This window comes from Hyla sarda, chromosome 3 (assembly GCF_029499605.1).
Source record: "Hyla sarda isolate aHylSar1 chromosome 3, aHylSar1.hap1, whole genome shotgun sequence".
In the NCBI taxonomy this organism is placed as follows: domain Eukaryota; kingdom Metazoa; phylum Chordata; class Amphibia; order Anura; family Hylidae; genus Hyla; species Hyla sarda.
The window spans coordinates 428808999-428836498 of record NC_079191.1 but is presented as its reverse complement, the minus strand read 5'-3'; the positions used below and the strand labels follow the sequence as shown (position 1 = coordinate 428836498).

Sequence of the window (27500 nt, the reverse complement as noted above, 5' to 3'; positions counted from 1 at the left end):
AGCGAGCGAGAGAGACCGACACAGAGCGAGCGAGAGAGACCGACACAGAGCGAGCGAGAGAGACCGACACAGAGCGAGCGAGAGAGACCGACACAGAGCGAGCGAGAGAGACCGACACAGAGCGAGCGAGAGAGACCGACACAGAGCGAGCGAGAGAGAGACCGACACAGAGCGAGCGAGAGAGAGACCGACACAGAGCGAGAGAGAGAGAGACCGACACAGAGCGAGAGAGAGAGAGACCGACACAGAGCGAGAGAGAGAGAGACCGACACAGAGCGAGAGAGAGAGAGACCGACACAGAGCGAGAGAGAGAGAGAGACCGACACAGAGCGAGAGAGAGAGAGAGACCGACACAGAGCGACGAGAGAGAGAGACCGACACAGAGCGAGAGAGAGAGAGACCGACACAGAGCGAGAGAGAGAGAGACCGACACAGAGCGAGAGAGAGAGAGACCGACACAGAGCGAGAGAGAGACCGACACAGAGCGAGAGAGAGAGAGAGACCGACACAGAGCGAGAGAGAGAGAGAGACCGACACAGAGCGAGAGAGAGAGAGACCGACACAGAGCGAGAGAGAGAGAGACCGACACAGAGCGAGAGAGAGAGACCGACACAGAGCGAGCGAGAGAGACCGACACAGAGCGAGCGAGAGAGACAGACACAGAGCGAGCGAGAGAGACCGACACAGAGCGAGAGAGAGAGACAGACACAGAGCGAGAGAGAGAGACAGACACAGAGCGAGAGAGAGAGACAGACACAGAGCGAGAGAGACAGACACAGAGCGAGAGAGACAGACAGAGCGAGAGAGACAGACACAGAGCGAGAGAGACAGACACAGAGCGAGAGAGACAGACACAGAGCGAGAGAGACAGACACAGAGCGAGAGAGACAGACACAGAGCGAGAGAGACAGACACAGAGCGAGAGAGACAGACACAGAGCGAGAGAGACAGACACAGAGCGAGAGAGACAGACACAGAGCGAGAGAGACAGACACAGAGCGAGAGAGACAGACAACAGAGCGAGAGAGACAGACACAGAGCGAGAGACAGACACAGAGCGAGAGACAGACACAGAGCGAGAGACAGACACAGAGCGAGAGACAGACACAGAGCGAGAGACAGACACAGAGCGAGAGACAGACACAGAGCGAGAGACAGACACAGAGCGAGAGACAGACACAGAGCGAGAGACAGACACAGAGCGAGAGACAGACACAGAGCGAGAGACAGACACAGAGCGAGAGAGAGAGACAGACACAGAGCGAGAGAGAGAGACAGACACAGAGCGAGAGAGAGAGACAGACACAGAGCGAGAGAGACAGAGCGAGAGAGACACAGAGAGAGAGAGAGCTACACAGAGAGAGAGAGAGAGAGAGAGATAGACACAGAGAGCAAGAGTGATATATATAGAGAAGGAATACATGTCTACTTCTATCTATATGCAGATGTAAGGGGGATTACTTTATTTCAGCGTTTCCCAAGCAGGGTGCCTTTGGCTGTCCAGGCATGCTGGGAGTTGTAGTTTTGCCACAGCTGGAGGTGCCCTGGTTGGGAAACACTGAAATCATTACAAGTAGATTCTGCGTTAAGACAGGAATACAGCTGTAAAGCCTTCTAAGCTATGTTCATCTTATTAAAGTGTAGTTGCAGCTATGAAAGTGATCGTGTGCAGATACATCATAAAGGAAGAGAACATTACCGCTCCAAAGGGAAGAAGGTGGAAGAGTGCAAGAAGTAGGATCCAGAGAGCAAAATATCCACAGACGGTGACATCCCAGAGGTCAGTGAGTGTCCAGCGAGGGGTGAAATCCCATAGAGAGATGTCCTCCTGGGCGCACATGTGCACAAGATAATACAGGAAAGGGGGCATGGAAAGCATCATGAGGGCCGCACCTAATAACAAAGTCTGTATCAGCATGTGTCACATGTATTCCTCCAACTACACACACACGTGCAATGACAATTTACATTAGCTTTGATTTAGATTTCATTTCTCTTTAATACATTTTTGAATATATTTTTTTGCTGTGAATTTTTCCCCCCTAAATAGATTCCATTTCCAGTATATAATAGATGTCTAATACAGATGTATAATATATAGTATAAAATATATTACTGAAGAATATTATTCATGAAAATAAGATTAAATATAGGACAAGCAAAGAAGTATGTTAAGTCATTCTGTATCTCCCTCATAACCCCCTCTCATATCCCTCTCTCTCTCTCTCCTCTCATATCCCTCTCTCTCTCTCTCCTCTCATATCCCTCTCTCTCTCTCTCCTCTCATATCCCTCTCTCTCTCTCTCCTCTCATATCCCTCTCTCTCTCTCCTCTCATATCCCTCTCTCTCTCTCTCTCCTCTCATATCCTCTCTCTCTCTCTCTCTCCTCTCATATCCCTCTCTCTCTCTCTCTCCTCTCATATCCCCCTCTCTCTCTCTCCTCTCATATCCCTCTCTCTCTCTCTCCTCTCATATCCCTCTCTCTCTCTCTCCTCTCATATCCCTCTCTCTCTCTCCTCTCATATCCCTCTCTCTCTCTCTCCTCATATCCCTCTCTCTCTCTCTCTCCTCTCATATAACTCTCTCTCTCTCTCCTCTCATATCCCTCTCTCTCTCTCTCTCTCTCTCCTCTCATATCCCTCTCTCTCTCTCTCTCTCTCTCTCTCTCTCTCCTCTCATATCCCTCTCTCTCTCCTCTCATATCCCTCTCTCTCCTCTCATATCCCTCTCTCTCTCTCTCTCTCTCCTCTCATATCCCTCTCTCTCTCTCTCTCCTCTCATATCCCTCTCTCTCTCTCTCCTCTCATATCCCTCTCTCTCTCTCTCCTCTCATATCCCTCTCTCTCTCCTCTCATATCCCTCTCTCTCTCTCCTCTCATATCCCTCTCTCTCTCCTCTCATATCCCTCTCTCTCTCCTCTCATATCCCTCTCTCTCTCTCTCATCTCATCTCTCCCCCTCTCTCTCTCTCATCTCATCTCATCTCTCCCCTCTCATCTCATCTCTCCCCCTCTCTCTCATCTCATCTCTCCCCCCTCTCTCTCATCTCATCTCCCCCTCTCTCTCTCTCATCTCATCTCCCCCTCTCTCATCTCATCTCATCTCCCCCTTTCTCATCTCATCTCATCTCCCCCTCTCTCATCTCATCTCCCCCTCTGTCATCTCATCTCCCCCTCTGTCATCTCATCTCCCCCTCTCTCATCTCATCTCCCCCTCTCTCATCTCATCTCCCCCTCTCTCATCTCATCTCCCCCTCTCTCATCTCATCTCCCCCTCCTCTCATCTCATCTCCCCCCTCTCTCCTCTCATATCCCTCCCTCATATCCGTGCACCAGATGACCGAGGTGCCGCACCAGAGATCCCGGGGTCCTTTGGATAAGGGGATAAGATGTCTAGGGCAGAATACACCTTTAAAACCAGTAACACATGTCAAGTTAAACCCAGAAAAACTCCATAGGATGATGACATTTGCAAAATCTCCACCTGCCTGGTACCACAGTCCACTGCAAATTTTACTTGAGCATTTCCGCTTCTTCAGACTGGAGGAAAGATCACCTACCTAAAGCTCCTCCAAACTCTACCACAGGCTTCTCAACGGGCACAATATTCTTAGCGGGTTTAGAATTAAATCTATATTCTTTGGGCTCATCTCTTTCATCAGATTCTGCAGAGTATTCTTTTCTTTGAACATAGTGCAAAACCTTTTCATTTTTTATTTGTTCTTCTTCTTCCACCTTCACCTGCAGCAAAGAAAACAAACATTAATATCGGGGCTTAATAATAGAAAATACAGTCTATAAACATGCAAAGTCAAATAAAATAGAAGCAGAGGAAAAACCACCAATGAAAAGGTTACAACAAATGCGATTATATCATGGGGGGCTATGGGACCACTAGACACCAGGGAATAGCAGCATTTAATGTTTAAATGACTTGATCTATACAGATAACAGCATTTAAACAGTTAAAATGACGGACATTGGAGCGATCTCCGATGTCCGTCATTACCGGCAGATGTCAGATGCTGATAGCAGTGCACCTCTCCCAGTCATGACGCGGACCCGACCCGCAGGCCCACGTCATGTCCGCCCACCTGACCCATGACCTTACATGTATGTCATGTGACGGGAAGGGGTTAAAGGGGTACTCCGGTGGAAAAAAAATGTTTTTCTTTTCAAATCAACTGGATCCAGAAAGTTAAACAGATTTGTAAATTACTTCTATTAAAGTACTTATCAGCTGCTGTATGCTCCAGAGGAAGTTGTGTAATTCTTTCCAGTCTGACCACAGTGCTCTCTGCTGCCACCCCTGTCCGTATGAGGAACTGTCCAGAGTAGGAGCAAATCCCCATAGCAAACCTATCCTGCCCTGGACAGTTCCTGACATGGACAGAGATGTCAGCAGAGAGCACTGTGGTCAGACAGAAAAGAACTACCCAACTTCCTCTGGAGCATACAGCAGCTGATAAGTACTGGAAGGATTAAGATTTGAAATAGAAGTAATTTACAAATCTGTTTAACCTTCTGGCACCGGTTGATTTAAAAAATAAATAAAAAGAGAGTGTACCTGGACATCATGGCTTGCATTATGCACCTAATGCAAACCACAATGTCCAGGTACAGTCTAAATAAGTTGTTTAATGAAGAACATGATATACCTCGTGCCTGTTGATTTGTGCCATACATTTTTCCCTAGTGAGTGAGATACTGTGTCAGACCTTTTGAGCTTACTAAAAAATAATCCATTTCACTAGAGCAGTGTTTCCCAAACGGGGTGCCTCCATCTGTTGCAAAACTACAATTCCCAGCATGCCCGGACAGCCAAGGGTTGTCTGGCATGCTGGGAATTGCAGCTTTGCAACAGATAAAGGGCCAGTGTCTGTCTTACCTCTTCCTCTGCTTGAATGACCGGTGACTCGTTGCGCAGCAAGGCCCGTCTTGCAACAACGTCGTCGCCATTTGTTTTCACGATATTAAAGTCTTGGAGCTTCTGTAAAGACAAGTGTTGTACAGTAAAGCAGCACAACTACAGAAACAGCTGAAAACAGACTGACTTGCTATGCTTTGTTTATGGAGATGCGTAGGAAAATAGGTCTCCAGTAGGGATGCACGATTTGGGAAAAATGTGTGAAATAATAAAAGGCAAAATCCTCCTATTTCATTTCCAATCTCCCCCATTTCACGTCCATCACACACTTCACATTCATCTCCTCATGTCATTTTGATCCCCCCCATTTAAATCCACACCCCCATGTCACATCTCCACATTAATGCTGAGATGGGGCATCGGAGGAAAAAAAGAAAAAAAAACTGATTCTTACCTAGCCCCAGCCCAAGCCCCCCCGCAGGTCTGTCAAAGATCCCGGTCCCCTCCGTGCAGTCAGGTGTCTGGGAAAGGTCTTGGAACAAGCTGGTGTTTGGGAGCACAGAGAAAACACCAGGACCACACGGAGGAGAACAGTGTTTCCAAACTAAGGTGCCTCCAGCTGTTGCAAAACTGGAGGCAAACAACTGGAGGCAGACCATATTATATGGTGCCATTGCAATTTTTTCCCAGGGGGCCAATATTTACAGATCGCAATACGCAAAAAAACGCAATGCGATTGTGACATATCATGCAGCCCTTCTCTCCGGCAATTGTAAAACTACAACTACGAAGAAGTCATGACCGCCTTTGGCTTTTGCAAATCGCTGTGTCTAAAGGGTTAACGCTGGGCATCAGCCTTATCTGGCAGTGCTGGGCATTAGCCATGGGTCCTAGCTGCCCGTAGCAACTGGGACCCCACGGGGTAAACCCAGCCTTAAAACAACAGCTGTACAGGCAATCTAAGTATCAACCATATATAGGGAGGGGAGGGGGGGTGGGGGGGGGGGGGGGGGGAGGAATATTAATAAAAAAATAAAATAGAGATAATAAAGATAAAAGTAATAATAAAATAATAAAAATTATATTATTATTAACCACTTAAGGACTCAGGGCGTACAGGTATGTCCTGAGTCCCACTAACATGGTTTAAACCATTTTCACGAGCGGAGGAGAATGGATTAAACCCCGTGGGTCCCAGTTGCTATGGGCAGCTAGGACCCACGGCTAATGACAGGCACCGCCAGATCGGCTGATGCCCAGCATTAACCCTTTAGACGCGGCGATCAAAGTTGATCACGGCGTCTAAAGTGAAAGTAAAACTATCCCGGCAGCTCAGCGGAGCTGATCAGGACTATCGCAACAGAATCACGATGTTCCGATCAGCTTAATGGATGACGGGAGGGTCCTCACCTGCCTGCCTAAAAAGCGATCAAAAAAGTCCCATCAAAACAAAAATGGTACCGATAAACTCTACAGACCACGGCGCAAAAAATGAGCCCTCATACCGCCCCGTATTCAGAAAAATAAAGTTATAGGGGTCAGAAGATGACAATTTTTAACATACTAATTTCGGTGCATGTAGTTATTTTTTTAAGTGGTAAAATATATAAAACATACATAAATTGAGTATCGTTGTACCCGTATGGACTTACAAAATAAGGAAAATGTATCATTTTTACCGAAAAGTGCACTGCGTAGAAACGGAAGCCATAAAAATTTGCAAAGTGGCGTGTTTTTTTTTTTCATTTCACCCCACAAATATATTTTTTTTGGTTTCGCCGCAGATTATTTTATAAAATACATGATGTCATTACAAATTGCAATTGGTGATGCAAAAAACAAGCCCTTATATGGGTCTGTAGGTGCAAAATTGAACGTGTTATGATTTTTAGAAGGTGAGGAGGGAAAAAAACGAAAGTGCAAAAACGAAGATTGTTTTGAGTCCTTAAAGGGGTACTCAGCTGCTCAGCGTTTGGAACAAACTGTTCCGAACGCTGGAGCTTGTGACGTCATAGCGCCACCCCCTCAATGCAAGTCTATGGGAGGGGGCGTGACAGCCGTCACGCCCCCTCCCATAGACTTGCATTGAGGGGGTGGGGGAGTGATGTCATGAGGGGGCGGGGCTATGACATCACAAGCTCCCGGTGTCGGCTCCAGCATTCGGAACAGTTTGTCCCAAACGCTGAGCAGTGGAGTACCCCTTTAAGGTGGAAATGGGCTGAGTCCTTAAGGGGTTAATAACAATAAGGCTCCTTCCCTGATTTTACAGCAGGTGTGTGCTGCCAAAAAATATGAACAGTCAGTTCTGACCGAAGACCATAATTTAGGCGGCTCTGGCCTGAGAATCACATATTTGATCAATTACATCATTACATAGAGATAGAACACGAAATAGCAAGAAACAGAAAAAACTAAAAGGGCTTTACCAGAGGAATAAGCTGAACTTTTAAGTAATCTCCCTTCCGACTATCTCTGATAACCGGTGATGACTCCTGAGGTGTCTTTGGGGTCCGTCCCGGAGAGCGCCCTCGAGATTGTGTGCGCGCAGGTGAGCGAGACCGCGTTCTGCTTCTGCTTCTCCTTCTTGAAGGAGAGGCAGAACCTTTCTTGGATTGGAAAACATTCATGGACTGTTGTAAGAACAAAAAAAGTCATTAATCAGGGGGTAAAAATAGAGACACAACATGAGCAAAGAAATGTTCAATAGATTGTTTTTCCTTTTTAAAGAAAAGCACCCAAAATAAATGTATAAATGGCTCTATGCAGGCTACATTAAATAGAGTATTGGAAAAACAGTTACTTTTTTCCATAAATGGCGCCCCTCTTGTCCTCAGACTGGTTGTGATATTGCAGTTTTCCAGAAAAAGGGGAGGGGGGCTCAGCTAAAATATGTAAACCCTGGGTGCTTAACCAACATTATATGAAGCCAACGCTGCAACAAACCCAGAAACAATGTACAATGGAAGCACACCAAAAATGATACAATAGGTACAAAATATGACAATCTTTATTAGGAGCACATGATTACATAGCAAAAAAACACGACATGATAATGATAGACACAAAGAAAGTATGATTAAACCCATTTAAAAAGGCCTATGTCTGGCCACACCACACAGATGAGACATGGTATATGTCTCATCCGGACCTGGGTGAAAGAAATGTAGTACCCCTACCACCAATGAAGTAATAATACCATATGCCCCCGCCTGACCTGAATCACACAAGCACATATAGAGTGACAAGTGCACAATGCACAATTTAAACCTGCCAGAGCGCGACCAGGTAAGGGATTATAACAATTATTAAAAGCAGGAGAAGTGTTGGCCCACAGGAGCCACCGCTGGTCACGGTTTTAAAGTTGCCGCGGCCAGGCTGCTGATCTTTAACAAGCAGCCTTTTTGTAATATTTTATTATACTTTTATTTGTTTTTTTACTTTAACTAGTTACACTAGGAGAGTTTCACTAGCGATTTTTAGATTGTTTCTATAATACACTGCACTACTATTGTAGTATAGTGTATTATGCCCGCTAGTGTTCTGCTCACAGGAAACCTATACAGCTCTGCCTCTGGCAAAACATGGAGGCCTGATGGCCTTTATAAACACACTGGTCACATGGAATCTCCTTGGCACCCAGCGATCGTGACATTGGACTGCTGATCGGGTGACACTCATGTTCTATTACATGCTGTGGTCATGCAATGGGTTAAACCGACAGGAACGGAGATTTCTTCTAGGGATCGACTGATTATTATAGCATCTAAACTTGCCTATAATGCGTCCAGCGCGTGCGCCCCCAATCTGTCCTGAAGTCTCGGGACCGGGCTAATAGCGTGTGGCACCGATCGTTGTGCCGCACGCTATTAACCCTTTAGACGGGGCGATCAAAGTTCCTCGCCGCGTCTAAAATGAAAGTGAAAGCTTCCCGGCAGCTCAGTCGGGCTGATCTGGACCATCACGATAAAACCGTGAAGTCCTGATCAGCTAGGATGCGAGCGGAGGTCCCCTCACTTGTCTCTGTCACGTCTGATCGACGTTTGATTGCTCCAAGCCTGAGATACAGGCTTGAGCAATCGACCGCCTATAACACTGATCAATGCAAAGCTATGGCTTTGCAGTGATCAGTGTAAAAGATCAGTGTGTGCAGTGTTATAGCCCCCTATGGTAGCTATAACATTGCAAAAAAAAAAAGGGGGAAAAAAAAAGTTAAAGCCCCCTTTTCCCATATAAAAAAAAAAACTAAAAAAGTGTAAATAAAAAAATGTATAAACATATGTGGTATCGCTGCGTGTGGAAATGTCCAAATTATAAAAAAATATAGTTAATTAAACCGCACGGTTAATGGCGTACGCGCAGATATACAGCAGATTTGTGTAGAAATGTTTTCTTCCCCAAAAATGCATGGAATATCGGTATAAGTTATCGGCTGTCGGCCTGAAAGTTCACAGGTTATCAGTAGAGATGAGCGAACTTACAGTAAATTCAATTCATCACGAACTTCTCGGCTCAGCAGTTGATGACTTTTCCTGCATAAATTAGTTCAGCTTTCCGGTGCTCCCGTGGGCTGGAAAAGGTGGATACAGTCCTAGGAGACTCTTTCTTAGGAATGTATCCACCTTTTCCAGCCCACCGGATCATCGGAAAGCTGAACTAATTTATGCAGGAAAAGTCAGCAACCGCCGAGCTGAGAAGTTCATGACGAATCAAATTTACTGTAAGTTCGCTCATCTCTAGTTATCAGTATCGGCTCTTAAAAATCAATTATCTGTCGATCCCTAGTTTCTTCTCTCCTAGCAGAGATGGCGGGGTCCTGGCTGTCACACTGACAGCTGAGCTCTCGCAATCCCGGCACGGGAGCTCAGACGCTGCCATAAAAAGGTGCCAGTCTGGCCCCTAAGTAATCACAATAAAAACACGTATATGTGGTCACTAAGGGGTTAACGGCAATTGTTTGCATTCGGTCTGCTGCATTACATATACACACATAGAGCTGAAGGTAAATGGGTAGCACTAACACCAGGTAAACACTCAAACCTCACCCGAATATCGCTTTCTTTAAGCTCCATTTCAGTCCCATCACGGAACTTTACAGAATAAAGTTGTTTGTTGGAATCAAAGGACACGATCTGCGCCTCAAAGTAGAGTCTGCTTCCTGGCCACTTCCCCATGGCCACATCTCCATCACTGAACCTTCGGCCTGGCATTCTCAAAGCTTTGCTGTACTAAAAAGATATAAAAAAATATATATATAATAATTGACACTTAAAGGGGTACTCCGGAGGAAAACATAAGTAATATCCATACAATTGATCCTTTTTCTTTGGATGTGTATCATCCATCTCACAGTCATCCAATGTACAAACGTACACATACCAACAAAAAGTCCACTGGTGCCAAAAAGTTAAACAGATTTATAAATGACCTATTAAAAAAATGTAACCCTTCCAGTACATATTAGCGGCTGTATACTACAGAGGAAATTCTTTTCTTTTTGGATTTCTATTCTGTCATGACCATAGAGCTCTCTGCTGACATCATGACCACAGTGCTCTCTGCTGACACCTCTGTCCATTTTAGGAACTGTCCAGAGCAGCATATGTTTGCTATGGGGATTTTTTCTCCTGTTCTGGACAGTTCCTGACATGGACAGAGGTGTCAGCAGAGAGCACTGTGGACAAGACAAAAAAAGAAATCCAAAAAGAAGAGAATTTCCTCTGTAGTATACAGCCGCTAATAAGTACTGGAAGGATTAAGATTTTTTTTTAATAGAAGTAATTTACAAATCTTTTCAAACAGTAACCAACCCCTCAAGACTGGTATCAGTTACCTGATACATAGATGAAAAATAGTATAAATAATAATAGTAAACAGCTGGATCGTGCTTCAATTATAAAATACAATTTTATTAAATGTATAATATATTAATTGTTTCAACTTGACCTCATGGTACAGGGCCCTTGTGCCGAGGAAAAGAGATATACGTGCTTGAATATAAGGATACAATAAAAACGAACATAGATATTCAATAATAATGAAAAAATATAAAAATAAATAAAATTAGTGTCACTTTCGATAATCCGGCAACTGATAGTCCAGAATTGTATTTAAGTCCCGTAAATGATATGGGATCCTGATATATTAAGAAAGATGAGTAGGTTATAGTTACCAGCCTGATACAGTGATCCCTCAACTTACAATGGCCTCAACATACAATAGTTTCAACATACAATGTTTTTTTCTGGACCATTGTAATTTGAAACCAGACTCAACATACAATGTACAGACAGTCCAGATCTGTGAGACGTGTCACAACTGGAGGAATTGACCAATCAGAATGGGCATTTTACTGGTAAATCACCTGTATTACTGAAGTGCATGCACTGACCGGCTGTCTGTCTGCAGGGGTGTGGAAATTTTATAAAAAAACTACTTGTCCACGGGACTAAAATGGAGCAAAATCTACTTGTCCCTCAAGTCCGGCCACTTGTCCGGCCAATTTTCGCTTTTACACTCTCGTTTTTTCCTCCTCGCCCTATCATAGCCATAACTACCTACTATAATGACAACTTTTAATTTTTCAATAACATATTCTCCGAACAAAAAAAAAAAAATATATATATATATTAAGGGAAGTGAAATTGAAATAGTAAAAGATAATTTAGCAGATTTGGTGTTTTTCTTTTCTGCGCCATTTACCTTGTGGTTGAGGTAACATGTTAGTTTTATACTTTAGGCGCCTGATTACAGCGATACCAGATTTGTATCGTTTACGTCATGTTTTACTAATTTTGGACTTTTTCAAATTTTTTTAATTGCCATTTTTTAACCCCTGTAGCTTTATTTTTTTTCCGCATACCAGGCTGTATGAGGGCTCATGTTTTGCGCCATAATCTGTTTTTTGTATCGGCACCATCTTGGTATTGATCTGACTTTTTAATCGCTTTTTAACTTTTTTTTCTGGGATATTATAAAAATTGCAATTCTGTGGTTTGATATTTTTTTTACAATTACCGTACGGGATACATAATGTTGTATTTTAATAGGTTGTACAATTACGCACGAAGCGATACCAAGTATGTTTATTTTTATTATGTTTGAATGTTTTTATATAGGGAAAGGGGGTGATTTGAACTTTTAACATGGAAAGGGTTAATGCAGCGGTCTTCAAACTGTGGCCCTCCAGATGTTGCAAAACTACAACTCCCAGCATGCCCGGACAGCCAACGGCTGTCCTGGCATGCTGGGAATTGTAGTTTTGTAACATCTGGAGGGGCACAGTTTGAAGACCACTAGGTTAATGTGTCTTTCAAACTTTTATTAAAACTTTTTTCTTTTTTTTTTTACACTTTATTAGACTTAATAGGAATCATTCGATTCCTCAGACAGATGAATAGATTCTATTGAACTCCATTGATCTGTGTGCTCTGTGATCCATTGATAGAGCCTGATCCAGCCAGACTATCAATGACAGAGCCGGGACAGCAGGGAACAGAGGTAAGTCCTCCGGCTACCTCCATAGTGGATCGCCCCCCCTGCGATCGCGCTGCTGGGGGGGGGCGATCCACCCCACTAGCCCACCAGGGAGCATTCACATGTCCCTTTAGACGCCGCTGTCAGCTTTGACAGCTGCGATCTAAAGGGTTAATAGCCAGCCGCGGCGATCGCCGCATGCTGGCTATTAGCGGCGGCCCCCGGCTACTGAGAACAGCCGGGGGCTGCAGAGTACGGAGCGGGCAGGAATCCCGAGCCCGCTCCATACATACTGCAGAGCGCCGCAAGCATCTCCCCGTGCAGACGCGCCTCCTCCCCTCAGCTCTCCGAAGCTACAGCTGGGGGGAGTGAAGGCAGAGGACGCAGGTCTGCACGGGGAGCAAGAAACCACGCCCCCTCATCTCCCCCCGCCCGTCTGCAGAGCAAGAAGCCACGCCCCCTCATCTCCCCCTGCACGGGGAGTAATAAGCCACGCCCCCTCATCTCCCCCCGCACGTCTGCAGAGCAAGAAGCCACGCCCCCTCATCTCCACCGCACGTCTGCAGAGCAAGAAGCCACGCCCCCTCATCTCCCCCCCGCACGTCTGCAGAGCAGGGGAGAGAAGACCTACACAGCTTCTCATCTCCCCTGCTCTGCTTCCGAGGACACAGGCTGCAGAGTATGGAGCAGACAGGAGTCGGCAGCCCGCTCCATACAGACTGCAGATCCGCCGCACTTGTCAGGTCCGGCCCTGCTTGCCCGAAGCCGGGCTAAGGGCCGGACAAATTCACCTGCCCGGCGCCCAAAACTGCTAGTCCCGGGCGTCGGGCGATAGAAATTCCACATCCCTGTGTTTGGTAGCGCCCCCTACAGTACAGGGAGGAACTACAAGTTCTGTACTATTCCTTACCTGTGCCAGGGTTAGCTGCTCTTTTGGACACAAAGTAAGGGCGGCTCCATTTGGGACACTGTATAGGACCCTAAAGAAGCTCCTGTACTCTACTTAATCCATTGTTACCCAACCAGGGTGCCTCCTGCTGTTGCAAAACTAAAACTCCCAGAATGCCCGGACAGCCAATGGCTGTCCGGGCATGCTGGGAGTTGTAGTTTTGCAACAGTTGGAGGCACCCTGGTTGGGAAACACTGATATAGACAGTGATTACAGCTTCCAGCAGATCTTTAATTACTTTTATATGTAGGGATTTTCTTTATCTGTATTACCGTATTTATCGGCGTATAACACGCACTTTTTAGGCTAAAATTTTTTGCCTAAAGTCTATGTGCGCGTGTATACCCCAATACACCCCCAGGAAAGGCAGGGGGAGAGAGGCCTTCGCTGCCCGCTTCTCTCCCCCTGCCTTTCCTGGGGTCTAGAGCCCTTCTGCCGGCCCTTCTCCCCCCCTGGCTATCGGCGCAGCTGCTCGTTCTGTCCCCCTGACTATCGGTGCCGGTGCCCCATTGCCGGCGCCGACAGCCAGGGGGAGAGAAGGGGCAGCGGCACCCATTGCCGGCGCCGCTGCCCCGTTGCCTCCCCCCATCCCCGGTGGCATAATTACCTGTTGCCGGGGTCGGGTCCGCGCTGCTTCGGGCCTCCGGCGTGCGTCCCCTGCGTCGTTGCTATGCGCTGCATGGCAGCGCATAGCAACGACGCAGGGGACGCACGCCGGAGGCCCGAAGCAGTGCGGACCCGACCCCGGCAACAGGTAATTATGCCACCGGGGATGGGGGGGCAGCGGCGCCGGCAATGGGTGCCCCTTCTCTCCCCCTGGCTGTCGGCGCCACTTCTTTCCCCCTGGCTATCGGCGCCGGCGATTTTTTACCCAAATATCCTTGGTAAAATGAGGGTGCGTGTTATAGGCCGGTACGTGGTATACCCCGATAAATACGGTAGTTATCTACTTATTTTTCTTTAATCCTCACTTTTTCCTATTTTTGGATGACATTTTGGTGGCTTCAGAACCAATTACCAGGTTTCCATAGAGTTCTGGTCTCAACATACAATGGTTTCAACATACAATGGTCGTCGTGGAACCGATTAATATTGTAACTTGAGGGACCACTGTATAAGTCCCACTGTATCGTCACCTGAGGATGAATAGTAGAGATGAGCGAACTTACAGTAAATTCGATTCGTCACGAACTTCTCGGCTCGGCAGTTGATGACTTATCCTGCATAAATGAGTTCAGCTTTCAGGTGCTCCCGTGGGCTGGAAAAGGTGGATACAGTCCTAGGAGACTCTTTCCTAGGACTGTATCCACCTTTTCCAGCCCACCGGAGCACCTGAAAGCTGAACTAATTTACGCAGGATAAGTTATCAACTGCCGAGCCGAGAAGTTTGTGACGAATCGAATTTACTGTAAGTTCGCCCATCTCTAATGAATAGTGAGGTCCGCAAGTCTTGGGTGGTGAAAGACGCTGGCATGCGTCACCACGGCGGTCTCTGCCTGCCACAGACCAGTTTGAATGGAAGCCGCTCCCGGGATCTCTCGCTATAGTTGGAATCTAGCGGTGATCGAGTGCAGACCTCGTGGTATCCTGATGGCGTGTGACGTCTCAGGCGCTTGGCAATGCTGCCTGGATGTTGGACTTGGATGGTATTGCTGGTTTAACCCGAAGTCAATCCTTCAAAATAGGTGAGTATTGAATATCGGTGATGTAGTGTATGACTACATCACCGATATTCAATACTCACCATTATACATCAAGTTCAACCTACATTCATAATGAGTCCCTACTGAGTTGATCCAGAGGAAGGCAAAGAACCCTCATACTAGAGGTGATGCCTGAAGAATTCTGCGGCGCCCCTGAACCCAGCTGATACCACGGGACAAGCGCTGGCACTTCCAGTTTTCCATGACAGCCCTAGCATTGTATAGAGCAGTGTTTGCCTACCAGGGTGCCTCCATCTGTTGCAAAACTACAACTCCCAGCATGTCCGGACAGCCAGTGTCAGACTTCACTCCTTAAAAAAGGTTGCTCCAAGACTATAGTTTTAACCCCTTAAAAAAAAAAAAACTGCCATTTTTGCATTTATTTTTTTGCATTTATTATTTTACTAACCCATATACTTTATTTTCCCATAAGAGGCTTGTTCTTTGCAGGACCAATTGTATTTTGCAAATACATGTTTCATTTTACAAAAAAATATAAAAAAAAAATGTAGGGTGAAGCAAAAAAAAAATAAAAATAAAAAAAAAAACATCTGCACACTTTTTTTTATGTTTTACTTTGTTGAGTTGAGTCTCCCGCTGTGGTCCCGGTGATAGGCTGAAGCGCCGTGTGACATTCTGGGCTAAGGGAAGTAGGAAGAAGACAGCCCGGCCGACAGATCAGCTTTAGCGGAGCTCCAGGGGAATGTAGGAAGGTAAGTGGAAGTTTATTTTCACTTTTTTTGCAGCCCGGGCAGGATGGAATAAGAAAGGTCCGTACTGGACTATTCCTAGAATTGCTCTTTTCCTAATATATCCCTAAAAATATATATTTTTTGTTTAACTGTAGTTTTTTTTTTAGCGTTTAAATAAGTGATGTCATTAAAAAAGTATAATTGGTGGTGCAAAAAAACAAGCCTCATATAGGTCTGAAGGGGGAAAATTGATAATGTTATGGCTATAAGACGACGAGGAGGGGAAAAAACGAGACCCCATCCCCCTTCCCGGTCCTTAAAGGGGTACTCCACCCCCGGCATCTTATCTCCTATCCAAAGGATAGGGGATAAGATGTCAGATCGCCCCGGGATCCCCGCTGCAGCACCCCGCCATCATTACTGCGTAGAGCGAGATCGCTCTGTCCGTAATGACGGGCGATACAGGGGCCGGAGCAGCGTGACGTCATGGCTCCGCCCCTCATGACATCACGGCCCGTCCCCTTAATGCAAGTCTATGGCAGAGGGCGTGATGACCGCCACGCCCCCTTCCCATAGACTTGTATTGACGGGGGGCGGGCCGTGACATCACGAGGGGCGGAGCCGTGACGTAACGATGCTCCGGCCCCGGTATTGCCTGTCATTACGTGCAGAGCGATCTCGCTCTACGCAGTAATGATAGCGGGGTGCTGCAGCAGCGATCCCCGGGGTTCCCAGCAGCGGGACCGCGGCGATCTGACATCTTATCCCCTATCCTTTGGATAGGGGATAAGATGTCTAGGGGCGGAGTACCCCTTTAAGAGAAGTCACTCACTCCCAGTGCTCCCTCCCATGGGGATGTGCTGCACCATAGAGCAACACAAGGGTGGAGACGATACTATACCAGGCACATGAAATGCGGAGGAGGGATTAAAGGGGTAGTCCAGTATTGAAAAACGTATCCCCTATACTAAGGATAGGGGATAAGTTTCAGATCACGGGGGGGCCCGACTGCTGGGACCCCACACGATCTCCCATACGGTGCTCCGGCAGTCCGCAGGAAGGGGGCGTGTTGACCACCGCACGAAGCGGCAGCCGACACGCCCCCCTGAATACAACTCTATGGCAGAGTCGGAGCGCTGCCTTCAGTAATCTCCTGCTCTGCCATAGCGATGTATTGAGGGGGAGTGTCAGCCGGTGGTCGTCACACGCTATCTGACCAGAGTATCGGGGGCCCTGTACGGGAGATCACTGGGTCCCAGCAGTCGGACCCCCCGTGATCTGAAACTTATCCCATATACTTAGGATAGGGGGATACATTTTTCAATACTGGACCACTCCTTTCAGCTCATTTCTCCATATTTCATATCCAATCCCCATTGGATTTCAGTCAATGAACATAAAATTGGGGGAGTTGACTATACGATTTTAAAACAGTAGACAAAATCATGTTACCAAACTGTACAAAACCAAATATAGACTTTGTCAATGGGAACAGTGACAAATATTGTACAATACGATTTTATAATGTGAAACTGTATATCAGTGGTCTCCAACCTGCGGTCCTCCAGATGTTGCAAAACTACAATTCCCAGCATGCCCGGACAGCCGTTGGCTGTCCGGGCATGCTGGGAGTTGTAGTTTTGCAACATCTGGAGGTCCGCAGGTTGGAGACCACTGCTGTATATGGTCGCCATATAGGGAAAAAAAAAAAAAAAAACTGTAGTGTGAGTGCACCCTACTGCCATATTCACACAGCGGAATTTCCATACGGAATTCTGCTGAAATTTGCTGCCCGACGATTTCAATGGGATTCCGCAGCGCCATGCAGACAGCAGAACTTCTATTTTTGCCATTCTGCAAAAATATAAGTCTAGGGATCGACCGATTATCGGTTTGGCTGATATTCACGATTTTGGACATTAATCGGTATCGGCAATTACCTTGCTGATATGTCGATAATGCCCTGCCCCACCTCCCCGGTCAGAGACCACCGCCGCCGCTGCTCCTTTATTTTCCCCATCCCCGGTTTTATAATTACCTATTCCCGGGGTCCGCAGCGCTACTTCTGGCTCTGGCGGCGTCTTGCGCGCTGCGCAGAGCAATGGCGAGTGACGTCCTCAACGCGACAGTGACCGCACAGGACGCCGCCGGAGCCAGAAGTAGCACGGACCCCAGTAATTGTAAAACCGGGGATGGGGGAGGCAATGGGGCAGCGGCAGTAGTTGGACTAGGGACGACCCCAGGACAGGCGGGGAGAGAAACGGGCGGCGGTCTCTGGCCCGGCAAAAGCCGCTGCAGTTCATTTATTTAAAGTGCCCGATTTAAATCATTGATCTGCAGCGGCTTCTGCGGGGCCGGGGGAATAGCCGATAACTTATAACGGATTATCGGCCTGAAAGGTCACAGTTTATCAGTATTGGCCCTAAAAAAATAAATAAATAAAAAATCGATATTGGTCGATCCCTACACCAGTCCTATATTTTGCGGAATTCCATGCCAGAATCCCATTGAAGTCAATGGGGCTTGAGTTTTGGTGAAATTCTGCCTGAATTCCGTTCAGCAAAGTTTGTATGGAACTGCAGAAATTCTACCATGTGAACACTGCCTAAGGAATACGTTCATGCGGGCAGATTACCTGCGGAATTTCCGCAGCGGATTTTGCTTCCATTGAATTCAAAACGTCCAAAATGTTTCCATTCCCTGACAGCAGTGAAGAAGAAGAAGAACACAATGGAGCAGATTTATGAAAGCCGTCCGAGGACTGTCAGTGATGAGCGGCAGGGGCCATATTAGAATTTGCGATATTTTGCCAATATATTTGACGATTATTTGTCCTACGTTCGCTCACTTTTTTTTCATGCGAAAATTCGCCTAAAAATTTGCATGTGAAAAAAAACAAAATAAGAAAAAAAAAACAAATATTCGTCATTACGTATATATATATAATATATATTCTAAATATTCACAAAATCGCAAAGTGACGATATTCGCGATAAAAAAAAAAATCGCATTACAAATATTCGTGCTCAACACTACTGTCAGTTTCCTGTAGCAACCAATCAGAACTCCGCTTTTATTTCTTATTGAGCCATTGAAAGCTGCGCTGTAATTTGTTGCTACCGGCAACAGACATTTTGTTGATTAATTAATCTGTCCTAAAGACTATTAGAAACTTGCAGAACTTTTCACAGTTATTTAAACAGTGTTCCCCAAACGGCGTGCCTCCAGCTGTTGCAAAACTACAACTCCCAGCATGTCAGGGTCCCAAAAAGTGGGAGTTGAAGTTTTGTAACAGCTGTTGCACTGTGGATTGGGAAATAAGGGGTTAACCCAGTGTTTTCCCAACCAGGATGCCTCCAGCTGTTGCAAAACTACAACTCCCAGCATGCCCGGACAGCCGTTGGCTGTCCGGGCATGCTGGGAGTTGTAGGTTTGCAACAGCTGGAGGCACCCTGTTTGGGAAACACTGGGTTAATCAATAGGAGGAGAGAGGCTAAATCATGTGGCATTAGTGTTGCCTATGGCAACAAGTCACCTGACCAAAGCAGGTGCTCGGATGAAGTCGTGATTGGCCAACCGGTGGCTGTAGTGGTCAGGTGACTTGTTGCTATAGGCAAACCCCGTGCCTACAGTCACATGATCACAACAACCCCGGCAGACAACTTGTGATTGGTCAGGCCGTTCCTGCTGTAGTCAGGTGACCTGTTATGGGCAACGCTCATCCCGCAGGGAGATGGGACACCTGCATCCTGCAAAGTGCTGCAGAAAAAAAAAATAAGCCGTAAAGTGAGACTCCGGTAAAGTTTAAATGTTTTTCGGCCATAGAATGTGAAGTGACGGTTCTCCGTGCAGAAAGTATTTTACCTCAGAAAGTGACGCAAAACAAGAGAATTAAGCAACCGACAGCACCGGAAGACGCCGCCATTACCCCCCACCCCAAACAACCGAACTTTCTCCCCTGTACCTCCTCCTCCTCCCGTGTTTGTCCTCCCGCTCTCCGCCTCGCTCGGTGTCACCACGTCCCGCCCGCTTAACGGTTGCGTCTCCGGAGTCCAGCGACTTCGGAAAAGTAACTGTAGGCGCGAAGGCTTCTGATTGGCTGCCGGCTGCCATTTCATGTCTTCCCTTTGGCTGTGATTGGCTGGGGCGAGCATAGTGGGCGTGGTTATGTCCCGCCCACGCCTTCTGTTTTGGGTGTTAGATGAGGGAGATAAAATGGTCGTGTGAGGGGAGAGGAGCCCGGGTCACCGGCCAAAGCGCTATACACGGGAAAGGTCCCCGGCCAAAGCGCTATACACGGGAAAAGGTCCCCGGCCAAAGCGCTATACACGGGAAAAGGTCCCCGGCCAAAGCGCTATACACGGGAAAAGGTCCCCGGCCAAAGCGCTATACACGGGAAAAGGTCCCCGGCCAAAGCGCTATACACGGGAAAAGGTCCCCGGCCAAAGCGCTATACACGGGAAAAGGTCCCCGGCCAAAGCGCTATACACGGGAAAAGGTCCCCGGCCAAAGCGCTATACACGGGAAAAGGTCCCCGGCCAAAGCGCTATACACGGGAAAAGGTCCCCGGCCAAAGCGCTATACACGGGAAAAGGTCCCCGGCCAAAGCGCTATACACGGGAAAGGTCCCCGGCCAAAGCGCTATACACGACAAAGGTCCCCGGTCAAAGCGCTATACACAGGGATATACAGCAGGGGCCTCACAAAAGCGATGAGCCCAGACTACAACGCCCAGCATGCCCTGTGATAGCACGTAGTTCTCCACTTGTAGCAAAATTAAAACTCCCAGCATGTCCAGACAGCCTGCAATTCATCACCTTTTATAAAACTACAACTCCCAGCATGCCCAGAGAGCCTGCAATTCCTCACCTTTTATAAAACTACAACTCCCAGCATGCCCTGACAGCCTGCAATTCCTCACCTTTTATAAAACTACAACTCCCAGCATGCCCTGACAGCCTGCAATTCCTCACCTTTTGTAAAACTACAACTCCCAGCATGCCCTGACAGCCTGCAATTCCTCACCTTTTGTAAAACTACAACTCCCAGCATGCTCTAGCACCAACGTCACCTAAACCTGCAGCTCTCTAGTGGCAAAACTACAACTCCCAACAAGAGCCACAGGTAGAGAATCTCTGATAGCGCAAAATTGTGGGCGATTTGATTTTAACATTTCTCCAAATAAGGTTTTGCAGACTAAGGTTTTTTTCCTCTTTGTGATCTTTATTTATATATTTTGGAATATGCAGGACTTTTTTTTTTTAACCCCTAAGGGTCTAGTCACACGTACAGTATTCTGCGCAGATTTGATGTGCAGGATTTTCTGCTGCAGATTTCAATGTAAACTGAACTCAGCTTGAAATCCTGCGCATCAAATCTGCGCCGAATACTGTACGTGTGAATAGACCCTAAAGGACCCACAACATAAATATAAGGAGTATGTACCCTCCGAGAGTGTTTACTGTCTATTAAGAGAGTACAGGAGCTGCGCTCACTTCATAACAGGCAAATACTCAACAGTACTAGCAGATGGTCACCATTAAAGGGGTACTCCAGTGGAAAACAATTTATTTTGAAACAACTGGTGTCAGAAAGTTATACAGATTTGTAAATTACTCCTATTAAAAAAAATCTTAATCCTTCCAGCACTTATCAGCTACTTTATACTACAGAGGAAGTTCTTTTCTTTTTGAATTTCTTTTCTGTCTGACCACAGTGCTCTTTACTGCCACCTCTGTCCATGTCAGGAACTGTCCAGAGTAGGATAAAATCCCCATAGCAAACCTATCCTGCTCTGGACAGTTCCTGACATGGACAGAGGTGTCAGCAGAGAGCACTGTGGCCAGACAGAAAAGAAATTTAAAAAAGAAAAAAACTCTGTAGTAAACAGCAGCTGATAAGTACTGGAAGGATTAAAGGAGTAGTCCAGTGGTGACTCAGTGGTGAGCAACTTATCCCCTATCCTAAGGATAGGGGATAAGTTGCAGATCGCGGGGGGTCCGACCGCTGGGGCCCCCTGCGATCTCCTGTACGGGGCCCCGACAGCCCGCGGGAAGGGGGCGTGTTGACCTCCACACGAGGCGGCGTCCGACACGCCCCCTCAATACAACTCAAAGGCAGAGCCGAAGCGCTGCCTTCGCCAATCTCCGGCTCTGCCATAGAGATGTATTGAGGGGGCGTGTCGGCCGCCGCCTCGTGCGGGGGTCGACACCCGCTATCTCGGCGGAGAGCCGGGGCCCCTGTACAGAGAGATCGCAGGGGGCCCCAGCGGTCGGACCCCCCGCGATTTCAAACTTATCCCCTATCCTTAGGATAGGGGATAAGTTTTTCACCACTGGACTACCCCTTTAAGATTTTTTTGAATTTATTTATAGAAGTAATTTATAAATATGTTTAACTTTCTGGCACCAGTTGATTTTAATGGAACCTTTCATCAAAAAAAACTTTTGATATATTATAGATTAGTGTATGCAGAATAACTTTACAATTGCATGTTATTAAAAAATATGCTTCTTTCTATTTAATTTTCCACTTTGAAAAAATGACCACTAGGGGTCTCCCTACCAGTCTTTTTTTTTTTTTTTTTTTTTATAGATTTCAGACTCATGAAGGAGTCCTAAATCTCAGACTGCAGCCGGGACACAGACAAGCTCAGCACTGCTCCCTGCCAGGGAGTTTGCCTGTGTCCAGGCTGCAGTCTGAGATTTAGGACTCCTTCATGAGTCTGAAATCTATAAAAAAGGACTGGTAGGGAGACCCCTAGTGGTCATTTTTTCAAAGTGGAAAATTAAATAGAAAGAAGCATATTTTTTAATAACATGCAATTGTAAAGTTATTCAGCATACATTAATCTATAATATATCAAAAGTTTTTCTGATGAAAGGTACCCTTTAAAATAAATTGTTTTCCACCGCATTAACCCTTTAGACTCCATGATCAATGCCAATCACAGCATCTATAGGGAACTGATCAGATCCCCAAATGCACAATCACGCACAAGGAGGAGTCCGAGGTTTAAAATAATGTTCAGGACTCATCTTCCTTCATGCTGCAAAATAATCTGCCTAGATCGATAGAACCAATCAGTACATGCAATCTAATTGCTTCTAATAATACCCTATGGGGATTTTTAAGTCTAAAATAAAAGGTTAATAAAAAATAAATCAAAAATGTAATCCACCTTTTTTCATTTTACAAATAAAAAAAATAAATAAATATATATTTGGTATCGCCATGTGCAGAATTGTCCTAACTATTTAAATATACCGTAATGTTTGTGATCCTGCATAGTAAACGGCATAAACATTAAAAAAAAGCCAGAATTGCTGATTTTTGGTCCCTGCATATATCAGGAAAAAAATTAGAATTAAAAAGGAATTAGAAAGTCCCATCAAAAACCTAAATGGTAGTGATAAAAAATTACAGATCGCGGCGCAAAAATGAGCCCTCATACAGCATTATAAAATGAAAAAATAAAAGTTATAGGGGAGAAGTAAAGAGGACAATTATAAGCATACACATTCTGTAAAATAGAAAAGGTAATGGAATTCTCAGCTCACCCTCCAGGGCCCCAGGCGCACGGACTGTGCGAGGCAGCACTATTGTAGCAAAACAAGAAACTGGATGTCCAGCGCCAAGATTCGTGCAAAACGGATTCTTTAATGCTTAAAAGGCCATAACAGGGGTCAATGTGACGCGTTTCAGATGCGTTAGCACCCTTAATCGTACATCAAGGGTGTACGATTAAGGGTGCTAACGCATCTGAAACGCGTCACATTGACCCCTGTTATGGCCTTTTAAGCATTAAAGAATCCGTTTTGCACGAATCTTGGCGCTGGACATCCAGTTTCACATTCTGTAAAATATTACAAAAAATTTACAAAAATATGGAATATTAAAGGGGTACTCCACTGGAACACTTTTTTATCAACTGTTGCCAGAAAGTTAAACAGATTTGTAAATTATTTCTATTAAAAAATATTAATCCTTCCAGTACTTATCAGCGGGAAGTTTTTTTTATTTCATTTCTGTCTGACCACAGTGCTCTCTGCTGACATCTCTGTCCATTTTAGGAACTGTTTGGAGCAGGAGAGGTTTTCTATGGGGATTTGCTCCTACTCTGGACAGTTCCTAAAATGGACAGAGGTGTCAGCAGAGAGCACTGTGAGACAGAAAAGAAAATTCAAAAAGAAAAGAACTTCCTGTGGATCATACAGCTGCTGATAAGTACTGGAAAGATTAAGATTTTTTTTTTAATAGAAGTAATTTACAAATCTTTTTAACTTTCTGGCACCAGTCGATTTAAAAAAAAAAAAAAAAAAAGGTTTTCCAGTGGAGTGCCCCTTTTATTGTATAGAACCACAGAATAATGATTACATATTAGTCTTCGGGTACGTTAACACTTCGGAATTCCGCGCAGTGAACATTCCCATCAGTGTGAATGGGTTTTCCGCGAGACCCGTTCACACTGCGGAATTTCAGTGGCGGACAATTCCGCCGCTGAAATTGTTCAGCGCAAAGAAAGAACATGTTCATTCTTTGCGCGGAAGTCTGCGAGCACTGCATTGCCATCAATGGTGACGGCGCAGTGCTGCGCGGTCCTATCGCCAAAGTATTTTTGAGCAGAGATTCCGCAATGTGAACATACCCTTAGGGTAGGGTTACATGGGAGTGCATCCGCAGCGTCAAATACATTGTAGATGCGCTCCCATGCGACCCTACCCATAGGGCAGTGTTTCCCAACCAGGGTGCCTCCAGCTGTTGCAATACTACAACTCCCAGCATGCCCAGACAGCCAAAGGCTGTCCGGGCATGCTGGGAGTTGTAGTTTTTCAACAGCTAAAGGCATCCTAGTTGGGAAACACTGCCGTAAGGTATGTTTACACTTTTATTTTTGTAGAATGTCTAAAAACTTTGCAGAAATGTTCTGCCAGGGCTGGTACTGCTCGGTAATGCGCTGTCTCCATAGACGGCAATGCATTTTAGGCAGTACCTGCAGAAAGAACAGACGTGTTTGTTCTTTCTGCGGAGATCGGAATCAGATTTCCGCCGTGTGCAGCAGAATCCCATGGAGAAAAAGGGGGTCTGCTGCAACAGAATTTCTCCATCAGATTCCTCTCGGAAATTCTGGCGTGTGAATGAGGCCTTACCGTAAAGTGCACTGTGTAAAAACGAAACCATCCAAAATGCGTTTATTCAGGGGCTGAGCGCACGCTTCATACCCAATAGGTCTTGGCCAGGACACACGGCTAATGCCTGACATCACCGATTGGGCCGGTGTCCAACGTTAACCCTTTAGATGCCTCAATCAAAAAATGTATTGTGGCATCTAAATGGAGGAAATATCATTACCGATTGCTCAGGGATGCTTATCGGGACCACTGCAACAAAATCATGGGGTCCCGATAGCGTTTTCCAACCAAGGTGACATAATCTGCCTCCGTTCTTTCCAATCCATACTCCCAACAGTGCAAGCAGCTAAGTAATGGAGAACCAATAACACTGATCAATACATGGAATATTCTCTTAATTAATAAATAAATAGTAAATAAAAAAAAAATGTAAAAAAAAGTTAAAGGGGTGTTTCAGGATTTTTTTTTATTTGACTATGCTACAGGGGCTGTAAAGTTAGTGTAGTACATAATATAGTGTCTGTACCTGTGTGTGACTGTTTTCTCACAATTCTTCTGTGATTTTTACCCCAATATTTATTTTTAACAGCATACAAAATGACTATTGTCTCAGATTTTTCCCAGGTTGCAATGCGGCCGAGACGTTACATCACTAGTCATCTGATGACAGGGAGCCTATCTGCTTCAATGGGTGAAGCGATCACTTGGTGGGAGAGAGATAAATCTGCAACTAATGCAACAGCTGTAGGCACCCTGATTGAAAACCACAGGTCTTTTGAATGAATGCAGCTCATTTATGTTTCAATGGGTGGGGTGGCTGATGTGTGGGAGGGAGGAAAATGGAGTTATGGGATTTGTAGGCAAAAGAAAACTCAAACAGGAAATACCAGTTCACAAAAAGCTAGCCACAGTGTTATGGTAATCTCACAGCATAGCCATTTAGCTCCAAGACAAGCGCAGATCCTTCCTAAGCATGTCCATTACTGCCTGCCAGGTACGTACTAAAATCACCTTATGGTGGAAAACCCCTTTAATGAATGTGAATAATCCACTCCCGAAGGCTGTCCAGGCATGCTGGGAGTTGTAGTTTTGCAACAGATTAGATCACCTTTGTAGGAAAACACTGCTATTAGGGTACAGACCATCACATAGGATGATACTTCCATAGGGCCCTGTTACCACAAATAAACAGTGTCCTTTCAGCAAACACCAGGCTGTTTCCAGTGTACAGAAAAGCACAGACTGCTGCATTCTTCTACACAATAGGAGTCTATAGACTTACACCGTGACCTTTTGTCAGATGTACATGTCAGGATATACTCAGCCAGACTGCAAAAATTCAAGGGGGTTCCTTCAATTTAATTAATTAAATAAAAAAACTAATAAAACACATTCTGCCCACCTTGCCTGGTCCAGCGCCAGCGCCCGTCCTCTCCTGATGAGTTTTTTTGGACACTTCCAGCCAATTCCTGGGTTCAGGATACCATGAAAGGGAAGTAAACCAATGCACCAGGGGGCTCAGACCTTCAGTGCTGGACTAGATGAGTATAGTCTAGTGTGAACAGAAACTTAGTTTAAAGGCAGCATGTTTTTTCCACTGTGTATTCTACCCTATTGCAGAAAGTGAAAGAATGCAGACATCACCTTTTTGGTACAACATAAAAAATTATAATAAATATATATATATATATTGCAAAGTAAGTTTCTCATCACACCACCATATAAGGTAGCGCCCTCTGATCAGCTCTGGCTCTGGTTACTTCCCTTTCATGGTATCCTGAACCCAGTAATTGGCTGGAATTGTCCAAAAAAACTCATCAGGAGAGGACGGGCACTGGGGGTTCTCTTCCCTTCTGGGGAGAATTCTGACTTGGCATTAATCCCAATCATCTTCTGAGACTTTGTAGCCAGAGCTGATCAGAGGGCGCTACCTTATATGGTGGTGCGATGAGAAACTTACTTTGCATATTTCTTAGGGTATGGTCACACTGAGGAATTGGGTCGGAAATCACGCTGAAGATTTCCACCCCAAAATACAGTCTTTTTTCCACTCAGAATTAGCAGCTATTTCGCATGGAATTCTGGGGTGGAGAGTGGGCGTTATATATGTATTTTTTTATTCATAAATACTCTTTTTTCATGCGGAAATTCCGCACGTATTCCGAGTGGAAATGTTTCTGACTGAAAAAAACAACAACATTGATCTCTATGGGAGGACGACGCTGATTCCGCCTGAAAGAAAGAACATGTTCTTTCTTCAAGCGGAACAGACTTCCTCGTCTGAGGGGCAGAAATTCTGTACAACTCTATGGGGGATTTTCACTGCTGAATGATTTGGAGAGGAAAAAGCGAGCAGAATTACTCGTGGAAATTCCTCTCCAATTCCTCAGTGTGAACATACCCTTTCCCAGAAAGCCCACGGAGTGCTAAAGGCTTTTTTTGAATCTCCGTTTTACGCCGGAAGCGGTGCCTCTCCCTGAGGAAAATACTCGTCCCTTTTAGATAGATAATATTATATATATATATATATATATATATATATATATATATATACACACATACACACACACTATAATATATATATATAGATAGATAGATAGATAGAGAGAGAGATAAACACACATTATATATACACACACCCACACACATAAAATGCAGCATGCCCTAAAATAAAGAAAAATAGTGA

The 27500-nt window shown here is 45.6% G+C and overlaps 1 protein-coding gene and 1 long non-coding RNA gene across 5 annotated transcripts in view; one reads left to right on the top strand and one right to left on the bottom strand.

The window, feature by feature from the left end:
- Nucleotides 1-18502, bottom strand: part of LBR (lamin B receptor) — a 38265-nt gene extending 19763 nt beyond the window's left edge. Inside the window, exons 1-6 of the mRNA XM_056563650.1 lie at nt 18319-18502; nt 9909-10091; nt 7293-7496; nt 4888-4989; nt 3560-3740; nt 1700-1893 (exon numbers count right to left, since the gene is read on the bottom strand). Of these exons, the coding sequence (XP_056419625.1) occupies nt 1700-1893; nt 3560-3740; nt 4888-4989; nt 7293-7496; nt 9909-10091; nt 18319-18351 (897 nt within the window). The 5' untranslated portion in view covers nt 18352-18502. The remainder of the gene's footprint in view (nt 1-1699; nt 1894-3559; nt 3741-4887; nt 4990-7292; nt 7497-9908; nt 10092-18318) is intronic.
- Nucleotides 18503-19239: 737 nt separating this feature from the next.
- The window catches only part of LOC130363101 (uncharacterized), a 112387-nt gene continuing 104126 nt past the window's right edge, over nt 19240-27500 (top strand). For all 4 annotated transcript variants that reach the window (XR_008891724.1, XR_008891723.1, XR_008891722.1 and 1 more), the window contains exon 1: nt 19240-19480. This is a non-coding gene — a long non-coding RNA (uncharacterized LOC130363101). The remainder of the gene's footprint in view (nt 19481-27500) is intronic.